The sequence below is a fragment of the Echeneis naucrates genome, chromosome 23 (genome assembly GCF_900963305.1).
Source record: "Echeneis naucrates chromosome 23, fEcheNa1.1, whole genome shotgun sequence".
Classification (NCBI taxonomy): domain Eukaryota; kingdom Metazoa; phylum Chordata; class Actinopteri; order Carangiformes; family Echeneidae; genus Echeneis; species Echeneis naucrates.
In genome coordinates this window covers 186,649-213,184 of record NC_042533.1, presented here as the reverse complement: position 1 = coordinate 213,184, position 26,536 = coordinate 186,649, and the positions used below count along the sequence as shown (strand labels likewise).

The 26,536-nt window shown below is 47.1% G+C and overlaps 1 protein-coding gene across 9 annotated transcripts; it reads left to right on the top strand.

The window, feature by feature from the left end:
• Nucleotides 1–651: 651 nt before the first annotated feature.
• Nucleotides 652–24,537, top strand: LOC115036510 (filamin-C-like). 9 transcript variants are annotated; one of them, XM_029494692.1, is made up of 49 exons: nt 654–1,433; nt 4,709–4,957; nt 5,398–5,495; nt 5,587–5,737; nt 5,888–6,006; nt 6,078–6,155; nt 6,237–6,399; nt 6,489–6,689; nt 7,219–7,341; nt 8,185–8,322; nt 8,429–8,552; nt 8,819–8,955; nt 9,289–9,482; nt 9,557–9,670; nt 9,754–9,897; nt 10,096–10,219; nt 10,307–10,467; nt 10,559–10,649; nt 10,747–10,916; nt 10,987–11,104; nt 11,243–11,505; nt 11,619–12,216; nt 12,341–12,508; nt 13,297–13,459; nt 13,547–13,707; nt 13,795–13,962; nt 14,042–14,165; nt 14,240–14,396; nt 15,671–15,860; nt 15,937–15,960; nt 16,286–16,533; nt 17,184–17,255; nt 17,502–17,601; nt 17,790–17,930; nt 18,014–18,142; nt 18,232–18,405; nt 18,728–18,889; nt 19,190–19,393; nt 19,470–19,622; nt 19,737–19,859; nt 19,961–20,215; nt 20,824–21,093; nt 21,176–21,313; nt 21,458–21,573; nt 22,076–22,208; nt 22,551–22,727; nt 22,810–23,028; nt 23,131–23,337; nt 23,421–24,536. In XM_029494692.1, exons 1-49 carry the CDS (start codon nt 1,073–1,075, stop codon nt 23,606–23,608), a joined length of 8,283 nt encoding a protein of 2,760 aa, XP_029350552.1. In that variant the 5' UTR covers nt 654–1,072; the 3' UTR covers nt 23,609–24,536. The 9 variants fall into 9 exon arrangements, with proteins under 9 accessions (XP_029350558.1, XP_029350559.1, XP_029350552.1 ...); XM_029494693.1 differs by having other exon boundaries at nt 8,426–8,552; nt 16,292–16,533; XM_029494691.1 differs by having other exon boundaries at nt 711–1,433; nt 8,426–8,552; nt 23,421–24,535.
• The last annotated feature ends 1,999 nt before the right edge of the window (nt 24,538–26,536 follow it).

The window sequence follows — 26,536 nt, the reverse complement described above, 5'->3', positions numbered from 1 at the left end:
CTCACTTGCGGATCTGATGATACAAGTGAGCTGATTTAAATCTGTTTCAGGTTGTTTGTGGCGAAGTAATTTTTTCGTTTTTATTTCTAAAAGAGATTCTGGATAAAACATCTGAATATTTAGATGTGAGACTTTGATGATACTGATGTGTTTCAGTCAGAGAATAAACAGATAAATCACAACTTTAAATTTAGTTTATCATTTGATCAACACATTAAGGTTCATTCATTTATCTCAATACATTAAAATTCTTTAATAACATTCTTAATTAATTCATGAACCATTGAAGTATTAAATGAAAAGTTTAATTTAGAATTAAGAATCAAATAAATGAGTCCCATTATGACCAAAAAGGAAAAGCTTCGAATTGATGACTTATTAAATGTGTATAATTTTATCATCAGTTTGAATACTTTCCATTAATTGGTGTCTTTATTTTCTAAAAAAATATGATTATATTTTAATATTCATGTATTTGTATTATTTATATGACACATTTCAACCTTTCCTCCGTTTCATCACTTTATTTCGTTGATGACAACATCTGCTGTACTGGACCGGTTTATGACCCCCCCCCCTCGGTCGGAGCCTCCAAAAATACCCGGAGGTGTCGGAGTCTGCGGGGCCCCGGGTTCTGCTGCTGGGGGGTCCGGACCCCGCCCCCCCCCGTCCCTCCGCCCAATGAGCTGCGGCCTCGGTGGCCCCGGAGGATTTTTATGGTCCTGTCGGGGACATTCCTGGAAGTCCAGCGGACTGACGCCGAGCTTTTTAAACCTCCCAGGCTCTTCTCCGCCAGTTCAGAGTCCCGAGTCCCGAGTCCAGACCGCCTGAGGCCGCCTTCTATGTGTCCTGACCCGGACTGAGCTCCCGGACTCCGGATCAAACTGTCGGTTCCTCCTCTTTAAGTCCCTCCGGATCCATGTCGGTCCGGACCAGCTGACTGTGGACCGGGCCCCGGAGCACACGCCTTCCCAGCAGACCCCCTCCCTCCTCGGAGCTCGGCTCTGCCCCCCCGGGCTGCTCTTCTTTCCTCCCGTTGTTCCTCCCGCTCCGGAGGGGGGGGGGGGTCACGATGAGCGGCGGCTTCCTGGAGCCGCAGCTGTTCCAGAGCTGCGCCGACGTCGGCGAGGAGGAGGAGGAGATGCCGGCCACCGAGAAGGACCTGGCGGAGGACGCGCCCTGGAAGAAGATCCAGCAGAACACCTTCACCCGCTGGTGCAACGAGCACCTGAAGGTCCTCAACAAGCGGATCCAGGACCTGCAGAAGGACCTGAGCGATGGCCTGAAGCTGATCGGGCTTCTGGAGGTCCTGAGCCAGAAGAAGATGTTCCGGAAGTACCACAGCAGGCCGAACTTCAGGCAGATGAAGCTGGAGAACGTCTCCGTGGCGCTGGAGTTCCTGGAGCGGGAGCACATCAAGCTGGTCTCCATCGGTGAGTCAGAGCCGGACTCAGGTGTGTCCACCTGCCGTGACGTCACCACCTGAGCATTCAATAGTTTAGGATTATTTCAGAGTAAAAGCCCCAATTGTCATGTTCGCCTTAAGAATTCAAAATAAAAGTTCTTGAGTTCGAATTAATGAATTTTAGTCCTCAAAAGAAAATCCGTTAAATCGTCCAAAACATTTTATGGTTCCTCCGTTTCACAAAAAAAAAGTTATTGGCAAAATTTAATTTGAACAATCAGAAAAAACTAATTAAAACTTGAATCCCCCTTAAGATCTCCATTAACTCAGATCTGTGGATCAAACCAGCTTACCACCTGTAATAATCTGTTGATTAATCCCTGAATTATCCCTTAAGATCTTTGTGACACGGCTGAAGTTCTCAGGTCCAGGTCCAGGTCCAGGCCGATTCTGAACATTTCTGTGTAACCATGGGAACTGTAGCTGAAACCACGCCAACTCTGTTTGTTGGTGAGTGAACAAGAAGTCCAGCTGTCTTGGGAGTCACCTGGTCTCAGGTCAAAGGTCACACCTCTAAAGTCAGAATTGAAAGCAGCTGGTCCAGGTCAGGGTCTGGACCAAAGGCTCCTGGTGGGCTTTTATTGTCCCACATATCCCATGATTCATTGCAAACAAAGACAGAATCTCTGCAGCAGGATGTGCACACCAGACCATCTAGTTTTGGGTCGGCCTTTGTAGAACAGGTCCTCTGAAAGATGTGGATCCAGTCTGTGAGGCATTCAGCTCTTCGTTGATCCGACTGTTCAGGAATTGAACCTGTGACGTTTTGTCCAAACTGAAAAGTGAGAACTGGGGGGAGTCTGTGTGTGTATGTGTGTCTTTGTGTTTCTGTGTGTGTCTGATTGATGGCAGGACAGCTGCTTCTGCTCTTCCTCCACCAACAGCTTCTCAAAATAGACCTGAACCAGCAGAGTCGCACTGTAGGGGAGTCCACCACAGACCACATGGTCCAACCTAAACCACATGGGTCCATCCTAAATCTGCTGGTCCAGCTTGGACCTCTTGGTCCTGGTCCTTTAGGCCTCAGGTGAGACGCCGACCTGAGTCAGGGTTCAGGTCCTGATCAGACGGACTCACCTTTGACCTGACGTGACCTTTAAACAGCTGTTTTTAACTGAAGGTGAAGTTGGTTGGAGGTGTGTGTTGTTATGCTGTTGTTGTTGTTGTTGTTGTGTAGTTGCTTTTGTTCCTGCATAGTTGTTGTTGCTGTTTATTTGTTATTTTGTTGCTACTGTTGTAGTCTTTTGCATAGCTGTTTGCGTAGTTGTTGTTGATCATGTGCAGCCTAGAGGAGGTTCCCTCTCTGAATGTGTGTCAGTGTGAACACAGGAGAATATTGTGTGTCTGTGTTAGTGATTGTTACCATGTGTTGTAGCCGTAAGCTCACAGGAATGTTAGACCCCCCCAACACACACGCACACATCTACACACACACATGCAGACACACACGCACACATCTACACATGCACACGCAGACACACACGCAGACACACACATAGACACAGAAGAGAGGATCTTCTGATTGGCTGACTGACCTGTCTTCGGTTCTGATGGTCAGATTAAAACTTAAACTACATTTCCCATAATTCAACTCTCCCCCCAGCTCCTCTGGTCAAACTTTTCACTGTGTGTGTGTGTCTGTCTGCTGATTGTCACACTGCTGTTTCCACAAAGCTTCCTTTACTTACTTACCCCCCCCCCCCCCCGACACACAGAGCAGCTGACATGGGGGTGAATACTGCCTCTGTGTGTGTGTCAGCTGTTGTCACAGTTGGTCTGAGGTATTTAAACCAACAGCTGGAGTTTCAGTGTATCCTCACACACACACACACACACACACCATCTTTTAGAAAACCAAAATTTATCAATAAAGTTAAACTGTTGCTGAGAGAAGACAACACTAAGACTCAGTGCGTGTCTGTCACTCTCTCCAGGTTTTCCCTCCAGCTGTTGGCTGCAACTGCACACCTAAGGCTTTTATGGGTCACAAGTGTGTCTGTGTGCATGTGTGTCCCTGTGTGTCTCTGTGTGTCTGTGTGTTCCTGTGTGTCTGTGTGTGTGGACTAGGGCTCCTTAATTCTTTCCCTCTGTCGTCATCTTGTCTCTTCCTGTTTCTTCTTCATCTCTTCCTGTTTGCTGACTCATCAGGTTTTTCAGCGTAAATGTCAGTTTTCATGATGGTGTGTGTGTGTGTGTGTGTGTGTGTGTGGAGGGGGTCTGTGTTCCTTTGCTGCAAGGCGACCTTTAGCCATGTGTTTGGTAACTGATGGCAACCAGACAGGATGTTAGTAACACACTGGAACTGTGATGTCAGACAGCTAGGTACCAGGATCCTTAGTACAAGGTCAGGGGTCAGAGGTCATCTGAAGGGAAACAGGAAGTGTTGAATCTGTGGACAGGCAGCTTCGACGGGATTCAGTTTCCTGTTCTCTTCCCAATCAAGCATAATCATTGATCGTCAGTCAGCTTTATGACTGTTTCTCATTGGCAGTTGTCATGACAATACAGACCTCTGTGTGCGTGTGTGTGTGTGTGTGTGTGTCCAGATGACCTGAACAGAGAAAGGCAGCACAAACTGAACAAACTGTTTCCTGAAAGATTAGCGCGACACTCCGATTACCATGTTTCTCCTGAACTAATCTGTTGACACAAGCTGCCTGTGTGTGTGTGTGTCTGTGTGTGTTTTCATAATCATGAAATCATATTTTCCTTCTCTGGGATCAGATGTCCAAGACTCTACATACACACACACACACACACACACACACACACAGGGGTCTAAACATCAACACGCTGCAGCTTCAGCTTTAGCAACTTTAGCGTCACTGATTGTGAAAGTGTCAGTGTGTGCTGCGTATACATATGTTTTCTATTTAAGCTGAGCTTGTTCCTCAGTCTGGGGTTGGATCACATCATTGTTCTGTTGAAGGATCAAAAAGGAAATCAAAATGTCTGAAAGATAAAAAATGCTAATTTTTGAACTTTTCTTGTGGCGAGTGTATCACAGGTCACATCCATGTAGAGTCCCAGTCTCTGATTGGCTGCATTTCAATAATGACATCAGACATCTGGTAACCATGGCAACAGTCTCTGATTGATGTCACTGCAACAAAGGTTGTGGTTTTTACTGTCCCACGTACAGAGACAGACCAAATACTAAGCCCACTATTTGGTTTTAAAATCTGGTCTATATGTCCTCCTCTTGTCCTCGTCTGGTCTCTTCCTCTGTCCTCTGTCCTCCAGACTCTAAGGCCATCGTGGATGGGAACCTGAAGCTGATCCTGGGTCTGATCTGGACACTGATCCTCCACTACTCCATCTCTATGCCCATGTGGGAGGATGAGGATGACGAAGATGCCAAGAAACTTACCCCAAAACAGCGTCTCCTGGGTTGGATCCAGAACAAGGTCCCGCAGCTGCCCATCACCAACTTCCACCGGGACTGGAGGGATGGGAAGGCACTGGGAGCTCTGGTGGACAACTGTGCCCCTGGTAGGAACCTGGACCTTAAGACACCTCATCCAAGTCAATCATCAGTCCTAACAATCAATAATGAGTTCTGTAGATCAATAATCGATCCAATAGTCCAATAATAGATCCAATAATCAGCTATAATAGAAAGCAACTTAGTGTAAAACCACTCAAAGCAGTTAAGTGTGATTTTAAGGGATTATGAGAGCCTCAGGGATCAGGCTGGTTATTGATTATTGATCAGCAGGTGGACAGTCTGATCAGTTTCTTTTCTTCTCAGAGAGAATATTCAGTTTTCAGCTGCTCTTCCTCTGCATGACTTTCAGAATAAGAGCAATCGCTGCTACACAATCAAGAAACTTATTTATTAAGTTGTGATTACCATAAAAACCACAGGACCAACCTCAGGTCACCTGACTCACCTGGTTGGGCTGACTGACTCCTCTCTGTGCTGCCTTCAGGTCTCTGTCCAGACTGGGAAACCTGGGACCCCAGTCAGCCAGTGGAGAATGCCAGAGAGGCCATGCAGCAGGCAGATGATTGGCTGGGAGTTCCACAGGTAACACACACACAGAAGGCGCCATCTTTACTCATCTCTTCTTCTTCGTTTCCTCTAATCGTCATCCTTTGACCTCTTTGTTTTCCTTCAGGTCATTGCTCCGGAGGAAATTGTCGATCCTAATGTGGACGAGCACTCGGTCATGACCTACCTGTCCCAGTTCCCCAAGGCCAAACTGAAGCCAGGGGCCCCCCTGCGGGCGAAGACGCTGCACCCCAAGAGGGCCAAAGCCTACGGACCAGGTGAGGAACCTGATGAGGGACATGGGTGCTCTACTGGGAAGCAAGCTGTGACAGGAAGTACCTTCGCTGTAGTCAGGTTACCAAAGTTTCAGTCTGTCACAGCAGTTTGACTTTCAGTAAAACATTCTCTTGTCATCATCTGTCTCACAGGTATCGAACCTCGTGGTAATGTGGTCCTGAAACCAGCAGAGTTTCTGGTGGAGACGGTGGAGGCTGGACTGGGTGAGGTCTTGGTCTATGTGGAGGATCCAGAGGGACACACAGAGGAGGTGGGAAGTCACTCAGTTCAATCAAATGTGAAACAGAACGAATTCAAATAACACTTCACTGTGTTGGTCAGGCCCGAGTGATCCCCAACAATGACAAGAACCGGACTTACTCAGTGGTCTACCTGCCCAAAGTGGAGGGTCTTCATAAGGTATGAAAACTCACTGAGGGTCAAACCTCAACACCGGTGTTCAAGAGGAAACCCTGACAGACTTGTGTCCTCTTCATCCAGGTCAAAGTGCTGTTTGCTGGGCAGGACATAGACAGAAGTCCCTTTACAGTTAATGTTTCCAAGGCCATGGGCGACCCAAGCCGGGTTCAGGCTCGTGGACCGGGACTGCAGCCGATGGGGAACATGGCCAACAAGCCGACGTACTTTGACATTTATACAGCAGGTGAACTGAGGTTTTTTGTGATGGGACCCCATCAACGCCGCCATCTTCCTGTCAGTGAATAAAAGCCTTTTGTCTGTCTGTCCATCCAGGGGCGGGTGCTGGTGACGTGGGCGTCATCATTGTGGATTCAAACGGTCGCCGGGATACAGTGGAAATTGTTTTGGAAAACAAAGGGGACAGTATTTTCCGCTGCACCTATGTCCCTGTCCTGGAGGGACCTCACACCGTCTATGTGACCTTTGCTGGGCAGCAGATTCCCAGAAGCCCTTTCACCATCCACATCGCTGAGGGTGGGTTTGACACATGACTGTCCTCCAGAACGCTCATGTTTCAGTTTGCTGGTTTGCAAGTTCATCCATTCCCAAGTCGTCCAGATTGAAGCCCAGTCTGGGTCCTGATCTGGGGGACAGTTGGTGCTGAATCCTCAGGCGCTGGTTTTACTGGCTGAAGCCCCTCTTGTAATTTTGGGTTGATGGGGGTTCCATCTTCTCCTGGTCCACTGATCAGCTGGCAGAGATGTGGACACTTTACTGGACGAGGAACAAGAATAAAAAGATGACTTTAATAGGTTTACCTTAGACTTCAATCAAGACTGTCTTTGATTCAGGAATTTATTTAGGGCTTGATTCAAGACTTAGTGATTTTGGCCTTGCCGGTCTCGAGCTTTGACTTAGGACTTAGGAACCAAGGAAATCTTGACTTCCTGAACCCCACTTGGTTCTCTGTCTGCCTGCTGGTCCAGTGGTCCGGATGTCTGGAGGTTTCTGTCGTCTCTCTAACTTTGTAAAAATGTATCATCACTGTTGTTCCTTCCTTCAGTCCCACAGAGTGTCCCACCTCCTGAGTCTCCGGTGCAGATTGTACCTCAGTCCAAACAAACCCCATCCCCCGACAAGACAAGGAGAGCCCCCCCTCCAACGCCACCCAAACCCAGGCGACCAAGTTAGTAGAGGCCGGTTGAGTTAAAGAGGCTGCCTGCACTCACTCGCTCAGTGTCCTTCCACCTCCACTCAGAACCATTCTTGCTCCTGACCCCCATGCAGTGGGGGGAGAGGGTGTCCAAATTTTCCAGCATGTGCTTCATCCTGAGCAGCTTTATCTTCCTTTGCCTCTTCGGCCTCGACCTGAGTGACTGTTGGGGATCGGGCTGGGTGGAGGGGGCCCTCTCTGGATGGAATCAGGAAGTTTAAGGGTCACTGGTTTTAGAAAAACTGAGTTGAGTCGTTAGTTGAAGAGTTACAGGACTCACAGCAACATGAATGAATGATGATGTTTTGTTGTCATCCAGAGGGGGCAGAGTGTGTGTGTTGTCATGGCAGCAGCAACTGTAGGTCTGAACAGAAACACCCCGAAGAGGCACTTCCACAAAACCACAAAGATTCAGCTTCTCTCTTTAATCCCTTCATTAAGGAACCTGGTTTCCTTCATCTTCATCTTTGCTGCTTTTCCTTTCAGTCTCAAACTGCTTCTCTCGGCACCGATCAGCTGACTAACAAATATGTGCGTGTGTGTGTCGAGCGTATCTTGTGAGAATATTATTGAATTCAGTTTTTTATCTTTTAACGGTCAACGTCATGAAATGTATAAAGGTCACAGTTAAAAAGATGACCCTGCCCATTCTTTCATCCTCTTGGTTGAAGTTGAGATAAACTCCTGTGAGCACATAAAGATGAAACCTGAGGTGATCTTCAGAGGTCAGGACAGCTGTTAGTTTCAGTCTGTTTGATGGTTTCATTGCAGTTTGTTGTCACCTGCCGGTTTAACTGTGTCCTCACTGCTCCTCAGCCTGTAACCCGAACGCCTGCAGGGCGTCGGGCAGAGGTCTCCAGCCCAAAGGCCTGAGGGTGAAAGAAGTGGCAGATTTCAAAGTCTATGCTAAAGGAGCCGGCAGTGGAGAACTGAAGGTCACTGTGAAGGGACCAAGTAAGACATCATGGCTCAGAAACCTTCAAATCACTTCCTGCTCCTCTTGGTCTGTCGCTGTTTGCAGCTTCACTGATTGATGGTGTTTTCATGTCAATGCAAGAAGGTCTGGAGGAGCCAGTGAAGATCCTTGAGGTGGAGACTGACATGTATGAGTGCAACTACTATCCCATCATGATGGGGAAATACATCATCAGCATCACCTGGGGGGGTCACAGCATCCCACGCAGGTGAGACCAGATGTAGGCCCCCCAGAGAAGGAACCCGGTATGGTCTCCTGAGGTTCTCCACAGTAGGATGATCCAGTTGTTGAGATGACTAAGAGAAGCTGGATGTTTAGTCTGATACACAACTGAATAGATTCACTCCTTAATTTAAATTATTGTATAATTTTGTCAAGATGTTCTTACATCAAACATCCCACTGAGACCAGATTGAACTCTGTCTGGTTCTCTATGTCTGTTTTTTCTGTATTTCTTTCTGTCCTTGTTTCCAGTCCATTTGAGGTGCAAGTGAACGAAGAGGCGGGGTCTCAGAAGGTGAGGGCCTGGGGTCCAGGACTGGAGACCGGTATGGTAGGGAAGAGTGCTGACTTTGTGGTGGAGGCCATCGGGACAGAGGTTGGAACGCTTGGTATGTAACAAGAAAAACATGGAAATTTTTTGAAAGAACCACAAATTTCACATCAAACTCAAAACTTTGGCCTGAATTGGTTCTAATGTTTTTGTTTCCTGTCTTTTGTGGGACTGTTGTCACAGTTACCAGGGGGTTTGATTGGACACATGCAGCATCATATAAAATTCTGGACAGGAAGTAGCAGTTAGCAGTTAGCAGAGAGAGAAGAGATAATGCATATTTACTAGATTTTCAGATTAACTGATCACATTCCTGTTTCCCAGAGGATGAACCTTGATTTCAGTGGCCCTGTGACCTTTAACCATATTGGCTTGACCTGATTGTGTGCAGGTTTCTCCATCGAAGGCCCCTCCCAGGCGAAGATTGAGTGTGATGATAAAGGAGATGGCTCATGTGATGTTCGATATTGGCCGACTGAGCCCGGCGACTACGCCGTACACGTCATATGTGATGATGAGGACATCAAGGACAGTCCCTTCATGGCGCACATCCTTCCCACTGCCAATGACGTCTTCCCAGAGAAGGTGAGACCATAGCCTGACCTGCTTTTCAACAACCCTACTTGTATTTCACTGTTAATATGACGTCACCTCCTCAGGTGAGATGTTACGGTCCTGGTCTGGAGCCTCTGGGCTGCATCGTCAACAAACCTGCTGACTTCACCATTGACACTCACGGAGCCGGCAGAGGAGAGCTGAAGCTCTACGCTCAGGTGATCAATCAGGCCTCTCAGAGCAGCAGCCAATCCTCAGGTCTCAGCAACAGCAGCAGCTGACCACGTCTGTTTGTTTCCAGGATGCAGAAGGTTTCCCCATTGACATTCAGCTCACCGATAACGGAGACAGCACCTTCTTCTGTGTTTACGTCCCCACAAAGCCCATCAAGCACACTATCATCATCACCTGGGGGGAGGTCAACGTCCCCAAAAGCCCCTTCAGGGTACAAACATGAACCCATCACACTGTTAAGGAGAGATGATGTTTGACAGTTTTGAAATGATGGTCTCATTCAGAGGAAAATGGACCGCTGGGAGCTGACAGGTCCAGGACCCTGAAGTCCTGCAGAAGCACAGAAGCTTTTTTTTTTTCCATTTTAAATTGATGCAGATGATTGTTGACCGTTTGTGTTGTGGGTCAGGTGACCATCGGGGAGGGCAGTCATCCAGAGAATGTTAAGGTTTATGGTCCCGGTGTGGAGAAGACCGGACTGAAGGCCAACGAGCCCACGTACTTCACTGTGGACTGCAGTGAGGCCGGACAGGGTCAGATCTGGTCCACAATCAGTTTTCATTTGTTCTTAAAGTCCAGACCAGCTGAAGTATTTAAATGATGATGTTGTTAACCTGCAGGTGATGTCAGCATTGGGATTAAATGCGCTCCAGGCGTGGTAGGACCTGCAGAGGCCGACATTGACTTCGACATCATCAAGAATGACAATGACACATTCACGGTGAAGTACATGCCCCCGGGTCCGGGGCAGTACACCATCATGGTGCTGTTTGCTGATCAGGTGAGACTTCGGTGACAGGTGAGCCAGCACAGGAAACACCTCAAGTGGACAGAGTCACTAAAAAAAGCCTTCACTTTTAACACTGAAACAGGAAATTCCGATCAGCCCCTTCAGAATAAAAGTGGATCCTTCCCATGATGCAGCTAAAGTCAGAGCAGAGGGGCCGGGTCTTAGCAGAACAGGTGGGTTGCTTCAATATTAAGGGGTGGAGTATGAGAACAAAGGTCCAAATGGACTTGACCTTTGACCCGTGTTGCCGTGTGCCGTCTTGACCAGTAGGTGTTGAGGTGGCAAAACCGACTCACTACACCATCTACACCAAGGGGGCAGGTAAAGCCAAACCTGAGGTTCACTTCAGTGCTGCAGGGAAAGGCGACGCTGTCAGAGACTTCGAGATCATTGACAACCACGACTACTCGTACACTGTCCGCTACACCGCAGCACAGCAGGTAAGGCCACACCTCTGCCTGCATCATGAACATTGTGGGACACACCTGAACTAACTGCTGCCTCTCTCAGGGGAACCTGTCCATCACCATTTGTCATGGTGGAGACCCAATCCCAAAAAGCCCATTCAACATCAATGTGGCCCCCCCTCTGGACCTCAGCAAGGTCAAAGTTCAGGGACTCAACAACAGTAAGTACATCTGGGTCTGAGACGACGTGGATCAGGATTTTTCCGACTCTGGTTCAAAGGTCAATGGTCACCAAGTTAATACATAGATTTAACGTCAGCAGCCATTTAATGTCCCATCGCTCTGTGATGACTCATCAGAGGTGGACGTTGGGGAGGACCAGGAGTTTACCATCAGCACCCGAGGAGCCGGAGGTCAGGGAAAACTCGATGTCAAGATCACCTCGCCATCACGCCGGCCAATCCCCTGCAAGCTGGAGTCAGGCACCTCCAATGAGGTCCACACGGTTAAGTACATTCCCCCAGAGGAGGGGCCGTACCGGGTGAACGTCAGCTATGATGGGAACCCCATACCAGGAAGTCCATTCGCCGTGGAGGGGGTCATGCCCCCTGACCCCTCAAAGGTGAGTGGCAACATTCAGCTGCAGGAAACAAGTCCCTTGTTCCCTTTATCAGAACATTTCTTTGAACTAGAACGGAACTGAACTTCTGTCATCTCTTTTACCTCAACTCTCAGGTCCGAGCATACGGTCCAGGTCTTCAGGGGGGTGTTGTTGGTAAACCTGCACCCTTTGCCATCGACACAAAGGGAGCTGGTACTGGTGGTCTGGGCCTGACGGTGGAGGGGCCCTGTGAGGCCAAGATTGAATGTCAGGACAATGGTGATGGCTCCTGCTCGGTCTCCTACCTACCCACTGAGCCAGGCGAGTATTCCATCAACATTCTGTTTGCAGACCAGCACATCCCCGGGTCCCCCTTCAAGGCTGCAGTCCAGTCAGTGTTTGACCCCAACAAGGTGACAGTAAGCGGTCCCGGCCTGGAACGGGGAAAGGTCAATGAGCCTGGATCCTTCACGGTGGACTGCTCCAAAGCTGGAGAAGCCAAGCTCACCATCGAGCTCATCTCAGATTCTGGAGCCAAAGCTGAAGTCCACATCCAGAACAATGGAGATGGAACCTACGCAATCACCTACATCCCTCGTTTCCATGGCATGTACACTATCACCATCAAGTACGGAGGACACGTTGTGCCCAAGTTCCCCACCCGCCTACAGGTGGATCCGGCAGTTGATACCAGCGGGGTTAAGGTCTACGGACCAGGAGTCGAGCCCAGAGGTGAGGGTCTTTGCAGAACTGCAACGTCAAACTGAGCCAAAGTCTCCAGACTCTGTTTGGACTTAATCTGGTCTGACCATCGCCCCCTTACAGCCATAACAATGACTCCATATTTGTCTTCCAGGGGTCCTGAGGGAGGTGACCACACATTTTACTGTGGATGCTCGGACCCTCAAGACCAGCAGCCAAATCAAAACCTGCATCTCCAACCCATCGGGCGCCAACACTGACACTTATATCACTGACAAGGGAGATGGGACCTACAGGGTGGAGTACACACCATACGACGATGGTGAGTCCACAACGCATCATTTATCAGGGGGAGCATTAGGCAATGTAAATCTTCCATTCTGACTGGCTGACTGACCTTCAAAGTGAACTATCAGACCAGCAAACACACTAATGTAATTTTTCTGCTATAATCAGTCTGTCTGTGTGAAATAAGATTGTTGAATTAAACAGCAGTGATGGAACTGACACTGATGAGTTTTGTTGTCAGGCCAGTGTCATGTGGTGAAGGGTGAGGGGGGGCTGCTGGAATTAAGAGCTTCTCCTTAACACCTGATGGTTTTCCACTGATAGTAATGTGTGATATGCTGAAGCCCGGTGCATTGTGGGACAGAAATACTCTGCCATTTGTTCTCTCTGATATAAAGACATACACACACTTTCAGGCCTTAGTTGGTCTGAGCTGTTTACTGAAGGTGGATACAAGTTCTGGATCATTGTTGTGAATTGATGATTTAGATGCTTAGAATGAAAACTCATATGAATGTGACACTTCATGAAAAACATGGTCATTGTAATTATAGAGTGTTGCTATGGAAAATACAGTAAATATATCCTGTTTCAAGCAGGATGCTTTTAATTTGACGGTAAAAGGAAGTGACCCGTCCTAGGCATTGTCATGTAAAAGTTTGTGTACAAGATATCAGTCCAAGTTACGCTGTGTTCTTCTGCTCTGCTGACTGCAGCATCTGGAGAATAAATGTTCTGTTTGAACTGCACAGATTCTGTTCATTAGACAAGCTTCAACCATATGTAACATCACGGTTCTGGATCATTCTTCTGTCTCTGCAGGTTTGCATCTGATTGAAGTTCTATTTGATGAGGTCTCTGTGCCTAAGAGTCCGTTCAGGGTTTCAGTGACAGAGGGTTGTGATCCCAGTCGAGTCCGGGCCTACGGTCTGGGTCTGGAGGAAGGACTGGTGAACAAACAAAACCGCTTCACTGTTGAGACCAGGTGACATCACTGTGAATTCGGGCACCACAAACTTTGGAAAGTGTCCAACAAGTTTGGTCCATCCATATCTCCTTCCTATGCCCTCAGGGGGGCTGGCACAGGAGGTCTGGGCCTGGCCATCGAGGGACCATCTGAGGCGAAGATGTCCTGTAAGGACAACAAAGATGGCAGCTGCAGCGTGGAGTATATCCCCTTCACGCCCGGAGAATATGACGTCAACATCACCTTTGGAGGCCTCCCCATCCCAGGTGACAGGTCCACATTAGATTTTCAGTGGAACCAAGTCCAGGTACATGAACCTGCAAAGATTGATGACCTCATGGTTTGGGTTTCAGGAAGCCCATTTCGGGTCCCAGTGCGAGAGCTGGTGGATCCCAGTAAGGTGAGGTGTTCAGGTCCTGGACTAGGGAGTGGAGTCAGAGCTCATGTCCCCCAGACCTTCACTGTGGACAGCAGCAAGGCCGGAGTGGCCCCGCTGGAGGTCCAGCTCTATGGGCCGTCTGGTAAGACCACATAACCCCCTTAGTCTTCTTAGGCCTCTAACATGGATGTCTGCCAAAAGTTCCTCTGGTTTCTGCTCAGGTGTGGCCGAGCCAATCAGCGTCACCGACAACAGTGACGGCACTCACACGGTGAATTACACCCCTGCCAATGATGGCCCATACACAGTGTGTGTGAAGTACGCGGACCAGGAGGTCCCTCGCAGGTCAGTGCCCCAGAGACTTGTATCTGAATCCTGATTCTCCTGGTCCAGATCTAACCTTTCAAACTGTCTCTCAGTCCCTTCAAGATTAAGACATTGCCGGCTCATGATGCCAGTAAAGTTCGAGCCAGTGGACCAGGTCTGAATGCATCTGGAGTCCTTGCCAGTCTGCCGGTGGAGTTCACCATCGATGCTCGAGATGCTGGAGAGGGTCTTCTGACGGTCCAGATTCTGGTGAGTCACAACATCTTGTTCTGATGTAGGTGGTGTCAGAAAGACCAGAAGAAGGGAGCCTGGCTCAGATGTCTTCCGCCTTCTTTCTTTCCCAGTTTATTCTTTAAAGAGAGAGAAAAGAGCTGATCTTTTGGGAAACATTATAAAAACTCTGTTGCTCTAAATGTGTTCTTGTCCACGTGTCTCTGTCTTTATTCTTTATCTGATCAGGAGTTCTGCTCATTCTTTGGAGCAGTAATGATGAAAAATCAGCTCCAAATACGTGACTGTCTTTATTCTGTCAACACAATATACTCAGAAACATACAGGACTGATCCTGAGACTCTGATTGGCTGTGACATCACCCACCGGAGCCAATAGGAGCATCCGACGTAAGACTTGACTGGAGGACAAATCAGGGCTGTTAGAAAGAGCTGATTGTGTAGTTTAAGGAGAAATTGTCTTGTCTGTGTCACTGACTCCTTTAACCCCTGGTTCACTCTCCATATGACGTCCTGCTCCACCATGGCCGCGGCGACGGCGGCTGCAGGGTCCAGACGGGTGCAGGCGGGAGGCCTCTGTGTTTGTGGAGGACTGGGGCAGGAGGGTGTGGGAGTCTCATATTGTAAAGAAAACCATCCCCTTCAGTATTCTGAAGAGAGGCTGTGTAAGGCTGCACTCCTTTACCTCCCCTTCATCTTGTCTCACGACCCCCTCCTTTATCAGAAATCGTGATGATTAATGATAGTTAAGACACTTAGTCAAATTAAAAGACATTTGAGATTTTAAGATGTTCTAATTTAAGGGGTAAAAAAAAAATAAAATAAAATACCTCAGTTTAAGGGATTTTTTTGTCTACAAAATAAAACACACATCACATCACATCACTTTGTCACTAAGGATCAATAAGATTTACTGTCAATCATTAATCAATGGTTTGACCCCCCCCCCATGTGGACTGACCTCCATTAAGTTTGTGTGTTTTCAGCTCTCCACTAACCAGAGCCTGTCTTCCCCCCCGCCCCGTATTTCTTAGCTGTAGAGCCTGCGTGATGTGGATTAGACCCCATCCTCAGTCCACCAACACCACTGGTCTCTGGACTGGGTCCCCCCTGAGCCTCTAAGCATGACCCCAGTCAGTGCACGGAGGCCCCATGGACCAAACCTGGCTGAGGGGGTTCTGGTTCTGGTTGGTGGTTTTCCTCAGAACTCAGAGTTCTAGGACCAGTGGTGGGCATCACCTGAACTAGCTACGAACCCAGATCCACAAATGATCCGTGTCCTTGTGTCTTCAGGATCCAGAGGGGAAACCGAAGAAAGCTAACATCCGGGACAACAGGGATGGGACCTACACAGTATCCTACGTCCCCGACATGACCGGACGCTACACCATCACCATCAAGTACGGAGGAGACGAGATCCCGTACTCACCGTACCGGATCCACGCCCTGCCCACTGGAGATGCCAGCAAGTGCCTGGTCACAGGTCAGGCTCCGCCCACCTACTCTTTGTCACAGTCAATTTCATCACAGCATCACTGACTGCAGTTTTTCTCTTACAGTGTCGATCGGAGGACACGGACTGGGTGAGTTCTTCAGGGACTGAACCCTCTTCCTATCTTTGTAGTTTTAACTGGAATCAGCTGAAATCGTTCACTAGCATCAAATTAGCCTCAAACAGCTAATGTCAGAGCTCACTTAGCTCAGTTAGCACTGGAATAACTTATTTTGACAGTCCAACTTCCTGTAGCCCCTGTCAGCAAAATAGCAACAAAATAAACTCATGTAGAGGAATAAATCTCTGATCAGGCTTTTATTTGGGGAGCTCTAAATATTCTCCTAAAACGCCACAGTAAAAGTTTGACACTGATGAAAGTGAATGTTCCCCTGATCTGTCCTCCATCTTGTCAGGATCAGGGATTGGCCCAACCATCCAGATTGGCGAGGAGACTGTCATCACTGTGGATGCAAAGGCTGCTGGGAAAGGTAAAGTGACGTGTAAGGTGTCGACGCCTGACGGAGCAGAGCTGGACGTGGACGTGGTGGAAAACGCAGATGGGACGTTTGATATTTACTACACAGCGCCCGAGCCCGGGAAGTACGTCATCACCATCCGGTTCGGAGGGGAGCACATTCCCAACAGCCCCTTCCACGTGGTGGTGAGTCCTGTGTTGCCATGGTGACCGATGGTTCCCAGACAGGAAAGAGGATTCTCAAGCTGATGATGGAGAAAAGAGAGGGGCTGATGGGAAATCATCCAGTCCGGGAACCACTAGATCATCAGCAGACCGTCAGCAGGAGTGTTGTGTGTTTTTTATAACATTAACTTAGCATCGCATCTCTGTTTGCCGGTTGAGCCTGTGAAATATGAACCCTTAAATAACAAAGCGAATTCCTAAACGGTCCCTGAACTCACCTGATTAAACCAAGCTCTTATTCTGGAAACTGGATCCTGATCTTTATTTGTGTAATGAAGGTTTTTACGGTCTCGACTCAGTTTCATTATCCTTTTTATTACTTCTATAGCCATTTAAAGCATCTGAACAAATGAACCCTGAGCTGCTTTACGTGGCCCAGATGTTTTACCCATAATTCCGTGCAGTGATAATGAAACAGCTGTTTAACACCAGATTAGTAACATCTTTGATTATCAGAAGTGAAAAACAATCAAACCTTTAACTTTGTGTCCTTTCAAACTAAAGCTCTCCTTCAGAGAACATGCTCCTTCACTCTGGTAAACATGGAAAGTTGTGTTTGTGCATGTTGTGTGTCTGTGTGTTTCCTAATGGCTGCACTTCTTTCCTGTCAGGCGAGTGAAACCGTCCCCATAATAGAGGAACCATGTGACAAGCTTCAGTTACAGCAGCCCCCCCCACGATGGGTTAGCATCATCACTCACTTTATTTACTTCGGTGTAGATCCAGGATCAGCATGAAGCTGCATGTTTATCTGCTCCATCCTTGGTGGGAGGGACTGACTTAATTAACAGATTAATTAGCGCCACTAATTTATCCAATAATGAAAGTAAATGTTTTTGTTTATTAATATTTATTTCTTGTGTGAATTTGAATAAATTATTTTATTTTTATTTTGTAACTTTATCAATGTTATTAACTGGCTCCTTTAGGCAACCAATGATCCCATCGGCCTCGTGGACGGGATGGAACCGATGCTCCGCCCCTTCAGTCTGGTCATTCCCTTCACGGTGCAGAAAGGAGAGATCACAGGTGAGAAACATGTCCAGCAGTTTCACAACGTTAGTATCAGGTGAGAATTGGGAGACATTTTTTAAATTTATTGGTTCAGACTGAAAAAACCAGGAAATCATTCTGAGAACATCTTTGTTATTGAATGTGATCGTTGGCTGATGAGGCCTCTGGCAGCCATGATGACTGAGGGCACTGTTGTTGTCCAGGGGAAGTGCGGATGCCGTCAGGCCGAACCGCCTGCCCTCACATCACCGACAACAAGGACGGCACCGTCACAGTGAAATACTCCCCGAGCGAGCGAGGGCTGCATGAGATGGACATCAGATATGATGGAAACCACATCCCAGGTAAAACCGTCTTCTCGGCTACAGAGGTCAGAGGTCAACAGACAGGAAGTGTTCAGGATCCCTCTGCTTTTGATCTCTTACAGGAAGTCCTCTTCAATTCTACGTCGATGCCATAAACAGTGGTCATGTGACAGCGTATGGTCCTGGTCTGACCCACGGCACTGTGAACAGACCGGCCACCTTCACCATCGTGACCAAAGATGCTGGAGAAGGTAGGCAGGAAGTATGGTGGCCTGTAGAGACCAAATTAGAGGATGGGGGCATTCAGGTTCAGGGTGTTTATGGGCAGCTCTGTGTGCAGGTGGTCTCTCTCTGGCAGTCGAGGGACCTTCCAAAGCAGAGATTAGCTGCAAAGACAACAAGGATGGGACCTGCACTGTGTCCTACCTGCCCACGGCACCCGGTGACTATAACATCATCGTCAAGTTTGATGACAAGCACATCCCCGGCAGCCCCTTCACTGCCAAGATCACCGGTAACACAACTCTGCTCTGCCTTTCACTTCATTTAATCTGTTCAGCTCTCAGACATCCAGTTCAGGATCAACTGAGTATCTGAAACCAGATCTGCAAGTTCAGGATCTCCACTCCCAGACTTCATCTTGAACAAATCTGACCTTTCCCTGATTGTCTGATTTTATCTCCCAACAAGTTAAACAACCATCAGCTGCTCTCTGATGGTTCCTTCTGTTTCCTCCTTAAACTGCAGAATCAGCTCTTTCTAACAGCCTGATCTGTCGTTTGTGAAACTGACTGAGTGATAAAGTGACGAACAAAGTTTGACCGTTTGACTTGCAGGCGATGACTCCATGAGGACGTCCCAGCTCAATGTCGGCACGGCAACAGACGTTTCGTTGAAAATCACGGAGACCGACCTGAGCAGCTTGACGGCAACCATCCGAGCGCCATCTGGACACGAGGAGCCATGTTTGCTGAAGAGACTTCCCAACAGGCACATTGGTCAGTCGGTCCAGGTCTCAGCTCAGGTCTTAGTCCTGGCCGGTGTTTCTTTCTAAAGTTCAGTCTTCGAGTGAACTTAAAACTTCAACATTGAGCATCTGTGATTCGATACACTAAGTTAAGTTTGACTGAAAGAGAAGCTGGAAAATTTTACATGATGATAAACTTCTATAAACAGTGATCTGATAAACAAAGAAATCAGAATCTCAGACTACTGTGACTGACCCGTTTGTGGTTTCTTGGGAGAAAATGTCCGCCAGTATTTTAATGAAGGCTAACCAGCCTCTCTTCCTCATGCAGGTATTTCCTTCACGCCAAAGGAAGTAGGTGAACACGTGGTTAGTGTGAAGAAGAGTGGGAAACATGTGACCAACAGTCCCTTTAAGATCATGGTGGGTCAGTCAGAGATTGGAGACGCCAGTAAGGTGAAGGTTTATGGTCAGGGACTGGTGGAGGGTCACACCTTCGAGGTAGCTGAATTCATTGTGGATACCCGGAATGCAGGTAAGTCAGGCTCACCTGAGTAAACCTGAACCTGAAACTGCAAGATTCTCCTCTGGGTGTCCTCTGGGTCTCCTAGGATATGGAGGTCTGGGTCTGTCCATTGAGGGTCCCAGTAAAGTGGACATTAACTGTGAGGATGTAGAGGACGGAACCTGTAAAGTCACCTACTGTCCCACTGAACCTGGGAACTACATCATCAACATTAAATTTGCAGACCAACACATTCCAGGTAGGAGGTTCGGCTGTGCTCGCAGGAAGTGTCCATGACTTCAAACATCGGGATACTTCAGAGCAGGTTAAAGGTGTGGGAACTTAACAGTCGTAAAAAATCTTGTCCCAACAGGAAGTCCATTCACGGTGAAGGTATTTGGTGAGGGCCGGATGAAGGAGAGCATCACCAGGAAACGCCAGGCCCCCTCCATTGCCACTGTGGGCAGTACCTGTGACCTCAATCTGAAGATACCAGGTGAGCTGTGACATCACTGGCCTCTGCTCCTGTCCTCCCTGATTCCTTCTCTTCACTCCTCATTTCCTCCTTCCTTCCTCCCGTCTCTTCCACGGCTGTAGGGAACTGGTTTCAGATGGTTTCAGCTCAGGAGCGTCTGACCCGGACGTTCACTCGCAGCAGTCACACCTACACCCGGACTGAGAGGACGGAGATCAGTAAGACCCGGGCCGGGGAGACCAAAAGGGAGGTCCGGGTGGAGGAGAGCCGGCAGGTGGGAGGAGACCCCTTCAGGGACGTCTTTGGAGACTTCCTGGGAAGAGATGGTCTGAGCGGGTTCAGTGGCTCGGCCAGCAGCCACCCCCCCCTGCAGGACGGTGTGTGTGTGCGTGCGTGTGTGTGTGTGTGTGTGTGTGTGTGTGTGTGTGTGTGTGTGTGTGTGTGTGTGTGGACTGTCGCTTTCAGTTTTTCTGGCTTCTCCCATTTCCTGCTGATTTTTTTCTTTCTGTCTAAAGTAAATGTTTGTTTCCACATGACTTTACATGACACATGACATTAAGATCAGAGAAAAGGTTTTTTTCTGACTTCTTTTGTTTTGTTTGTATTAGAAAATAGACTCATCTCTTTTTTTAATCCTTTAGAAACTTTATTTGGAGGAGAGGATGGAGCTACTGTCAGTCAAACAGTAGCCCCGCCCCATAACCCCTCCCCTTTCCCTATAAATGGAGCATCATTTAAAAAATTAACATCATGTTGTATTTCAGACTGGGACCATAAACTCATCAGGAAAACGTTTACTGAGGTGGAGGGGGGACATTTTCCCATAGACTTCAATATAAGGGAGGAGGCAGGCCTTTTTCCCATAGATTTCAATACAATCTAATCCTTGCTGGTCATTAAGTAAAATGAAGGTTTATACCAGATTCCAGGTCCAGGTCAGTCCTTGGTATTAATGGATCATTAATGGACTCCCACCCCCCCACAGGAGAGACAACCACCCAGGAGATGGCGGCTCAGGTGACGAGTCCTGGGGGGAAGACGGAGGACGCAGAGATCATCAGAGGAGAAGACAGCACCTACAGCGTCCGATTCATCCCCCAGGAGATGGGTCCTCATACGGTCAATGTTAAATATCGGGGCCAACATGTTCCTGGGAGCCCCTTCCAGTTCACTGTGGGGCCTCTTGGGGAGGGAGGGGCCCACAAAGTCCGGGCGGGAGGAACTGGTCTGGACCGAGGAGTGGCAGGGATCCCAGGTCCGCCTGACCAATCATATCTTCGTTGTTGATATTCAGACACTGTGATTTTAGTCCAAGTTAAATGTTCAACCTTTTTCAGCTGAGTTCAGTATCTGGACCAGAGAGGCCGGAGCCGGCGGTCTCTCCATCGCTGTGGAAGGACCCAGCAAGGCCGAGATCACCTTTGAGGACAGAAAAGATGGATCTTGTGGAGTCGCCTACGTGGTTCAGGAGCCTGGTGAGATTCTGGATCAGATTTTTGGTTCTTAACCTGAGTTGTAGAAACACCTCGTGGACCATCAGACGCAGCGATGAATCTGCTACCTTTTTTACTTTTTATTTTATTTGCTGATGTAAACTGATATAACCCTCTTCTCTCCAGGTGATTATGAGGTTTCTATTAAATTCAATGATGAACACATTCCCGACTCTCCGTTCATCGTCCCCATCGCCACGCTGTCTGACGACGCCCGCCGCCTCACCATCACCAGCCTGCAGGTGAGATGATGTCATCATGATGGTCCAGATTTGGCACAGTTGTGACGTGTCACAGCTGCCATTTAGATTTTCCATGAATAGGTTTATTCTTAGTGTCTGACTGACAGCAGTGTATTTCTGTGTAAATGAATCACCTCCCCCTTCTGTGAAATCTGTAGCTCTGCATTTAACCTCTGACCTTTAATGCTCCTTGAGCACATTCACACAAAGGAGGAGTCAACAAATAGTTTTTATTCAAAGATCATTTCAGCACATTTCAACCTTTCATGATCTGCTCAGTGTTGGCTTCTCGACACCCTGAAACAATTTAAATATACATAAAAAATCTAAATATCTCACATATAAATTAATGAGATTATCACTTGCAAGCAAACATCAGTGTGTTTGTGTGTATATATATATATATTCCTGCTCCTTCCTTAAAAGAAATCTAATCTAAATCTAATCTAATCTTTACAGCCCAGAATAAAGTTGTAAGATAAAACGTGTTGGTCTTTATCAGGAAATGGGTCTGAAAGTTGGGCAGGAAGCTTCATTTGCTGTTCAGCTGAACGGGGCGAGAGGTCTAATCGACGCCAAGATCCACACACCATCAGGAGCCATTGAGGAGTGTTACATCACCGAGATGGACAGCGGTAAGAACTAGCAGCTCAAAATGTCCACTGGAGGATTTGGTGTGAATGTAGGGAGGAAACCTCTGAATCCTCGACTCTTTAGAGTTTAACACTACATCGTCATCACTCTAAGCAGATGACACACACACAACTCTTTGTCACTGTTGATCCTGATGATCTGACTTCTATTAGTTATCCAGAATTCAGTTCAAGTGGACAAACTGATCCTGGTCAATGGAGTGAGTAATTTAACTGCAGTGATAGGAAGGAAGCAGATTCAAATTTCTGATTTGACCAGAGAAAATAACTAGAATCACAGGAAGTCACCTTCCAGTTTCATGAATCTTCCTTCTGTTTCTACAGATCAACACGCCCTCAGGTTCATCCCAAGGGAAAATGGCGTTCATGCCATCGACGTTCGCTTCAATGGCAGCCATGTTCCAGGAAGTCCCTTCAAGATCAGAGTGGGAGAACCGGAACAGGTTGGAGATCCGGGTTTGGTGTCTGCTTTTGGACCAGGACTGGAGGGAGGAACTACAGGTCCACACAAATTAATGCCGTCAATGGAAAGCCTTGAATTATTTAGTGAAGAATATCTAATGGCCATTGTCTCCTCCTTCAGGCGTGGCGTCCGAGTTCATCGTGAACACCTGTAACGCCGGCTCCGGCGCTCTGTCCGTGACCATTGATGGGCCGTCCAAAGTAAAAATGGATTGTCAGGAATGTCCCGAGGGCTACAAGGTCTCCTACACACCCATGGCTCCTGGAAACTACCTGATTTCCATCAAGTATGGAGGACCCCAGCACATCGTGGGAAGCCCCTTCAAGGCCAAAGTCTCAGGTGAGTCAGTGGACTGAGTCTTTGCACGAATCTAAAACTGGGAGCTGGATCAGGTTGATGTGGACCATCATCATCAGCTCTCATTTCTGTGGATCTCTGCAGGACCTCGTCTGTCTGGGGGAAACAGTCTCCACGAGACCTCATCTGTTCTCGTAGAAACTGTCTCCAAGTCGTCAACGAGGGGCGGGGCCTTTGCCTCCCTCCCAAAATTCTCCTCAGACACCAGTAAAGTTGTGTCAAGAGGCGCTGGCCTGTCGAAGGCCTTCGTTGGTCAGAAGAACACGTTCACGGTCGACTGCAGCAAAGCAGGTGAGGACAGGAAGTGAGTGAATCTGTATCTGTGTGAAAACCAGCAGAGATCTTCACTGTGGCCTCGGTCTCTGGTCTCTCAGGTACCAACATGCTAATGGTTGGCGTCCACGGGCCGAAGACGCCGTGTGAGGAAGTGTATGTCAAACACATGGGCAACAGGATGTACAACGTCACCTACACCGTCAAAGAACAGGGCAGCTACATCCTCATTGTCAAATGGGGGGACGAGAACGTCCCGGGCAGCCCCTTCCACGTCACTGTGCCCTAACTGGATTCTTGGTCTTCAAGCCCCGCCCCTGTGCCAAATGTTTTTGTGTCTCTGCAGCAACACAAGTCTGTGATTTTGGGTCTGACTGAACTAGAGCCAGAACCAGAACCAGCTGACACACTGTGGATACTGATGATGTCACAGGAATGCTCTCTTATGTCCACCTTCGTCTGTCAGCTGTTTCCTGTCTAAGGTGTTTTTTACAAACTGTGACTGTAAGAAACTCTTATTTCTTCAGATCTTCTTTTGACAGGAAGTGCCTTATTGTGAAGGGGAGGAGGTGAAGATAAGCCTGTGTTTTTTTTTCCACAGGAAGCAGACAGAATCACAGCGTGACATTTTATAGGGATTTATATCAAACTGGATGAAAGAAATAAAATGTTTGCTTTGTTCAGAATTTTATAGGTTTATCTGAGTGATACAAAGTCTGATCCACGGACACACAGCACACATAAGCAATAACACAAACTGCTGTTTAGATCTTATCTTTGAAAATGAACTCAGTTCAAACAGGAAGTTAAAACAGTTCTAATAAAATATCCAGAAAAATAAAAACAATATTTTATTTATCTCATTTATATTTCTGCACAAAAAGAAAAATCTGAGACATTAAGAAGAACTGACACAAAAACTACGAAACATTTAGAATAAAGAGCTATGAAGAGGAAGGAGTAATGAATGATCTCAGTTTATTTAGCAAGGAGGTCACAGTAAATCAAAAAATAAAAAGAAATAAAAGTTCAAAATAAAGAGGCAATAAAACAGGAAGCCAGTAGGGGGAAGCAGAGAGCGACTTCAGATTCAATACTTTATTATCACTCACATTTAAACTGCTGACAACATACAGGGACCTTCTTTCCATGTTTTCTCCAACATCAGTACTTTGAATATAAATGAATTAAGAGTAAAATAAAATAAAGTGCAGTTTGCATGAAAGAGCTTAGCACCTGCTTTTATTGTGAAACTCCAAATATGAACATGTACAGTATTACTGTTTAAATATAGAGTCAGTCAGAAGTTAAATCAGCAGGAGGAGGAGGAGGAAGATGATGACGGTGTCCCTCCTCAGTCTCAGTCTGAAGTTATTAGTCTGAGGGGGCAGGAGATAATTTTAACCCCAACACAGGTGTGTATGTGTGTGTTCCAATTATTTAAGAAGAGAAGTCAGGTAAACAAAGACACAAATTATGACAACAACAAGACAGAAGACAGCATAAGGTAGACATGATAGTAGGAATGATCTGTGTGTTTATCTCCATGAACCGTCAGCCATGATGGATTTACTGCTGATGGGATAGGAAGGCTTCATCACACACACAGTCTGTGAACTCTGCTCATCCATCGCCTTCTGTCACGTTGGTCTATTACGTCACATTAATTTCCCTTTCTGTTGAATGTTGTATGTATGTGTGTGTGTGTGTGTGTGAGTACGTATGTGGGTGTTGTGTTCAGATGAATGTGGTGTTCATGGTCCACAGAGCATCAGAGTTTCTGGACACTGCATTTCTTCTATACATAGACTCCGACACACAGAGCCCTGGGCCATGAGGACCAGGACCAGGACCAGAGGAAGTCTGCATCTACAAACAATAGTTGGTTTCTGACACAGAAAATATTCTGAAAACAGTTCAAATTTTAATAAAGCATAAAAACATTGTAATATTTTGTGAAGATTGTCTTGTTTGTTTTTAATGGAAATTTGATCAGAATAAATTCTCCAGAGAATTTCACGAGAAGATCAGGTGAAGAGCAACTCATCAGTGCTGTTACAGTCGGTTCTCCTGTTTCAGTTGCAATTAACGCTCAGTCCACAGAGCAAGTTCAACTCCCAGCATCCATTTCTGCTTCCGTCCTGTTGTCCCACACATCAGGTAATGAATGTTGATTAGAGTGTCCACAATCTTCTCTGTTAATTCTTTTGCTCAGACTGAATAAAGAAGATGCTAATCATTGTAGCATTAGAAGCTAGCTCTGTGTTTCCAGTTAAAACCCAGAAATGAGATAAATGTGTGGAGGTTGCTCTCCCAGAGAGAGAGGCAGTGAACTGTCCCTTTAATGACTGTTGGGAAACGAAGCATCCTTAAAGATGGAGAACGAGCTCAGAAAATTCATTTGTGAAGCTTGACCGAACCCGAATCTTCCAACATAAATAAGATCAGATTGACTGAGATGACAGAGGAAGATGTAATTAAAATGAAGAGATGTAAAATTTCACAGACAAATTAGAAAATCTGAAAATCAAAGTGACAGAGGGGAACATCTCTGTGGTGCCAAGCCAGCACTTTAACGTCAGCACTTCAAGGTTTGAACACGGTCGAAACAAGTCAGAGGTCCAAACGGTCTCAAGGTCTGAAGGTTTAAGGAAGCATTTATCTTCAGCATCATCGCCTTCACCATGTGCACCTGTATGAAACAAGGTCACCAAATTCTGACATCACAGCGATGATGTTATGTTAATGTAGCAACATCATCAATAAAGTTATTGTTTAAAAACTGGATAAAGAAGAAAATCTGCTGCGAATTCAAACTCAGATCAAATTAAGCGCTCCTTTCATCACAGTCAGCAGATTCTCCAAGTCCAAAAAAATAAATCACGAAACTGCTTCCAGTGAATTTTAATAATTCACACAACAAAAGCAGAAGCAGCACCATCACTGGTGCATTATGGGTAGTGCGGTGAAGACGTAAAATTCAATAACATTTGTTCCTTCACAGTAAGGCTGCTCTTCCTCTTTTGTTCTGAAATTCAACCACAGGAAGTCGTGAACAGAACCAGGTGTTCAGTCACCTGATGCCTATTAACTGTGGACCAGAAGAACCTCCTTTGTTTCTGGTTAGAACTTCTGAACAAGATGATGTTATCACTCCTCACAGTGGACGCCCGATCAAAGCTAAGTAGCTTCTCTCCTCCTCACTGCGACGATAAAA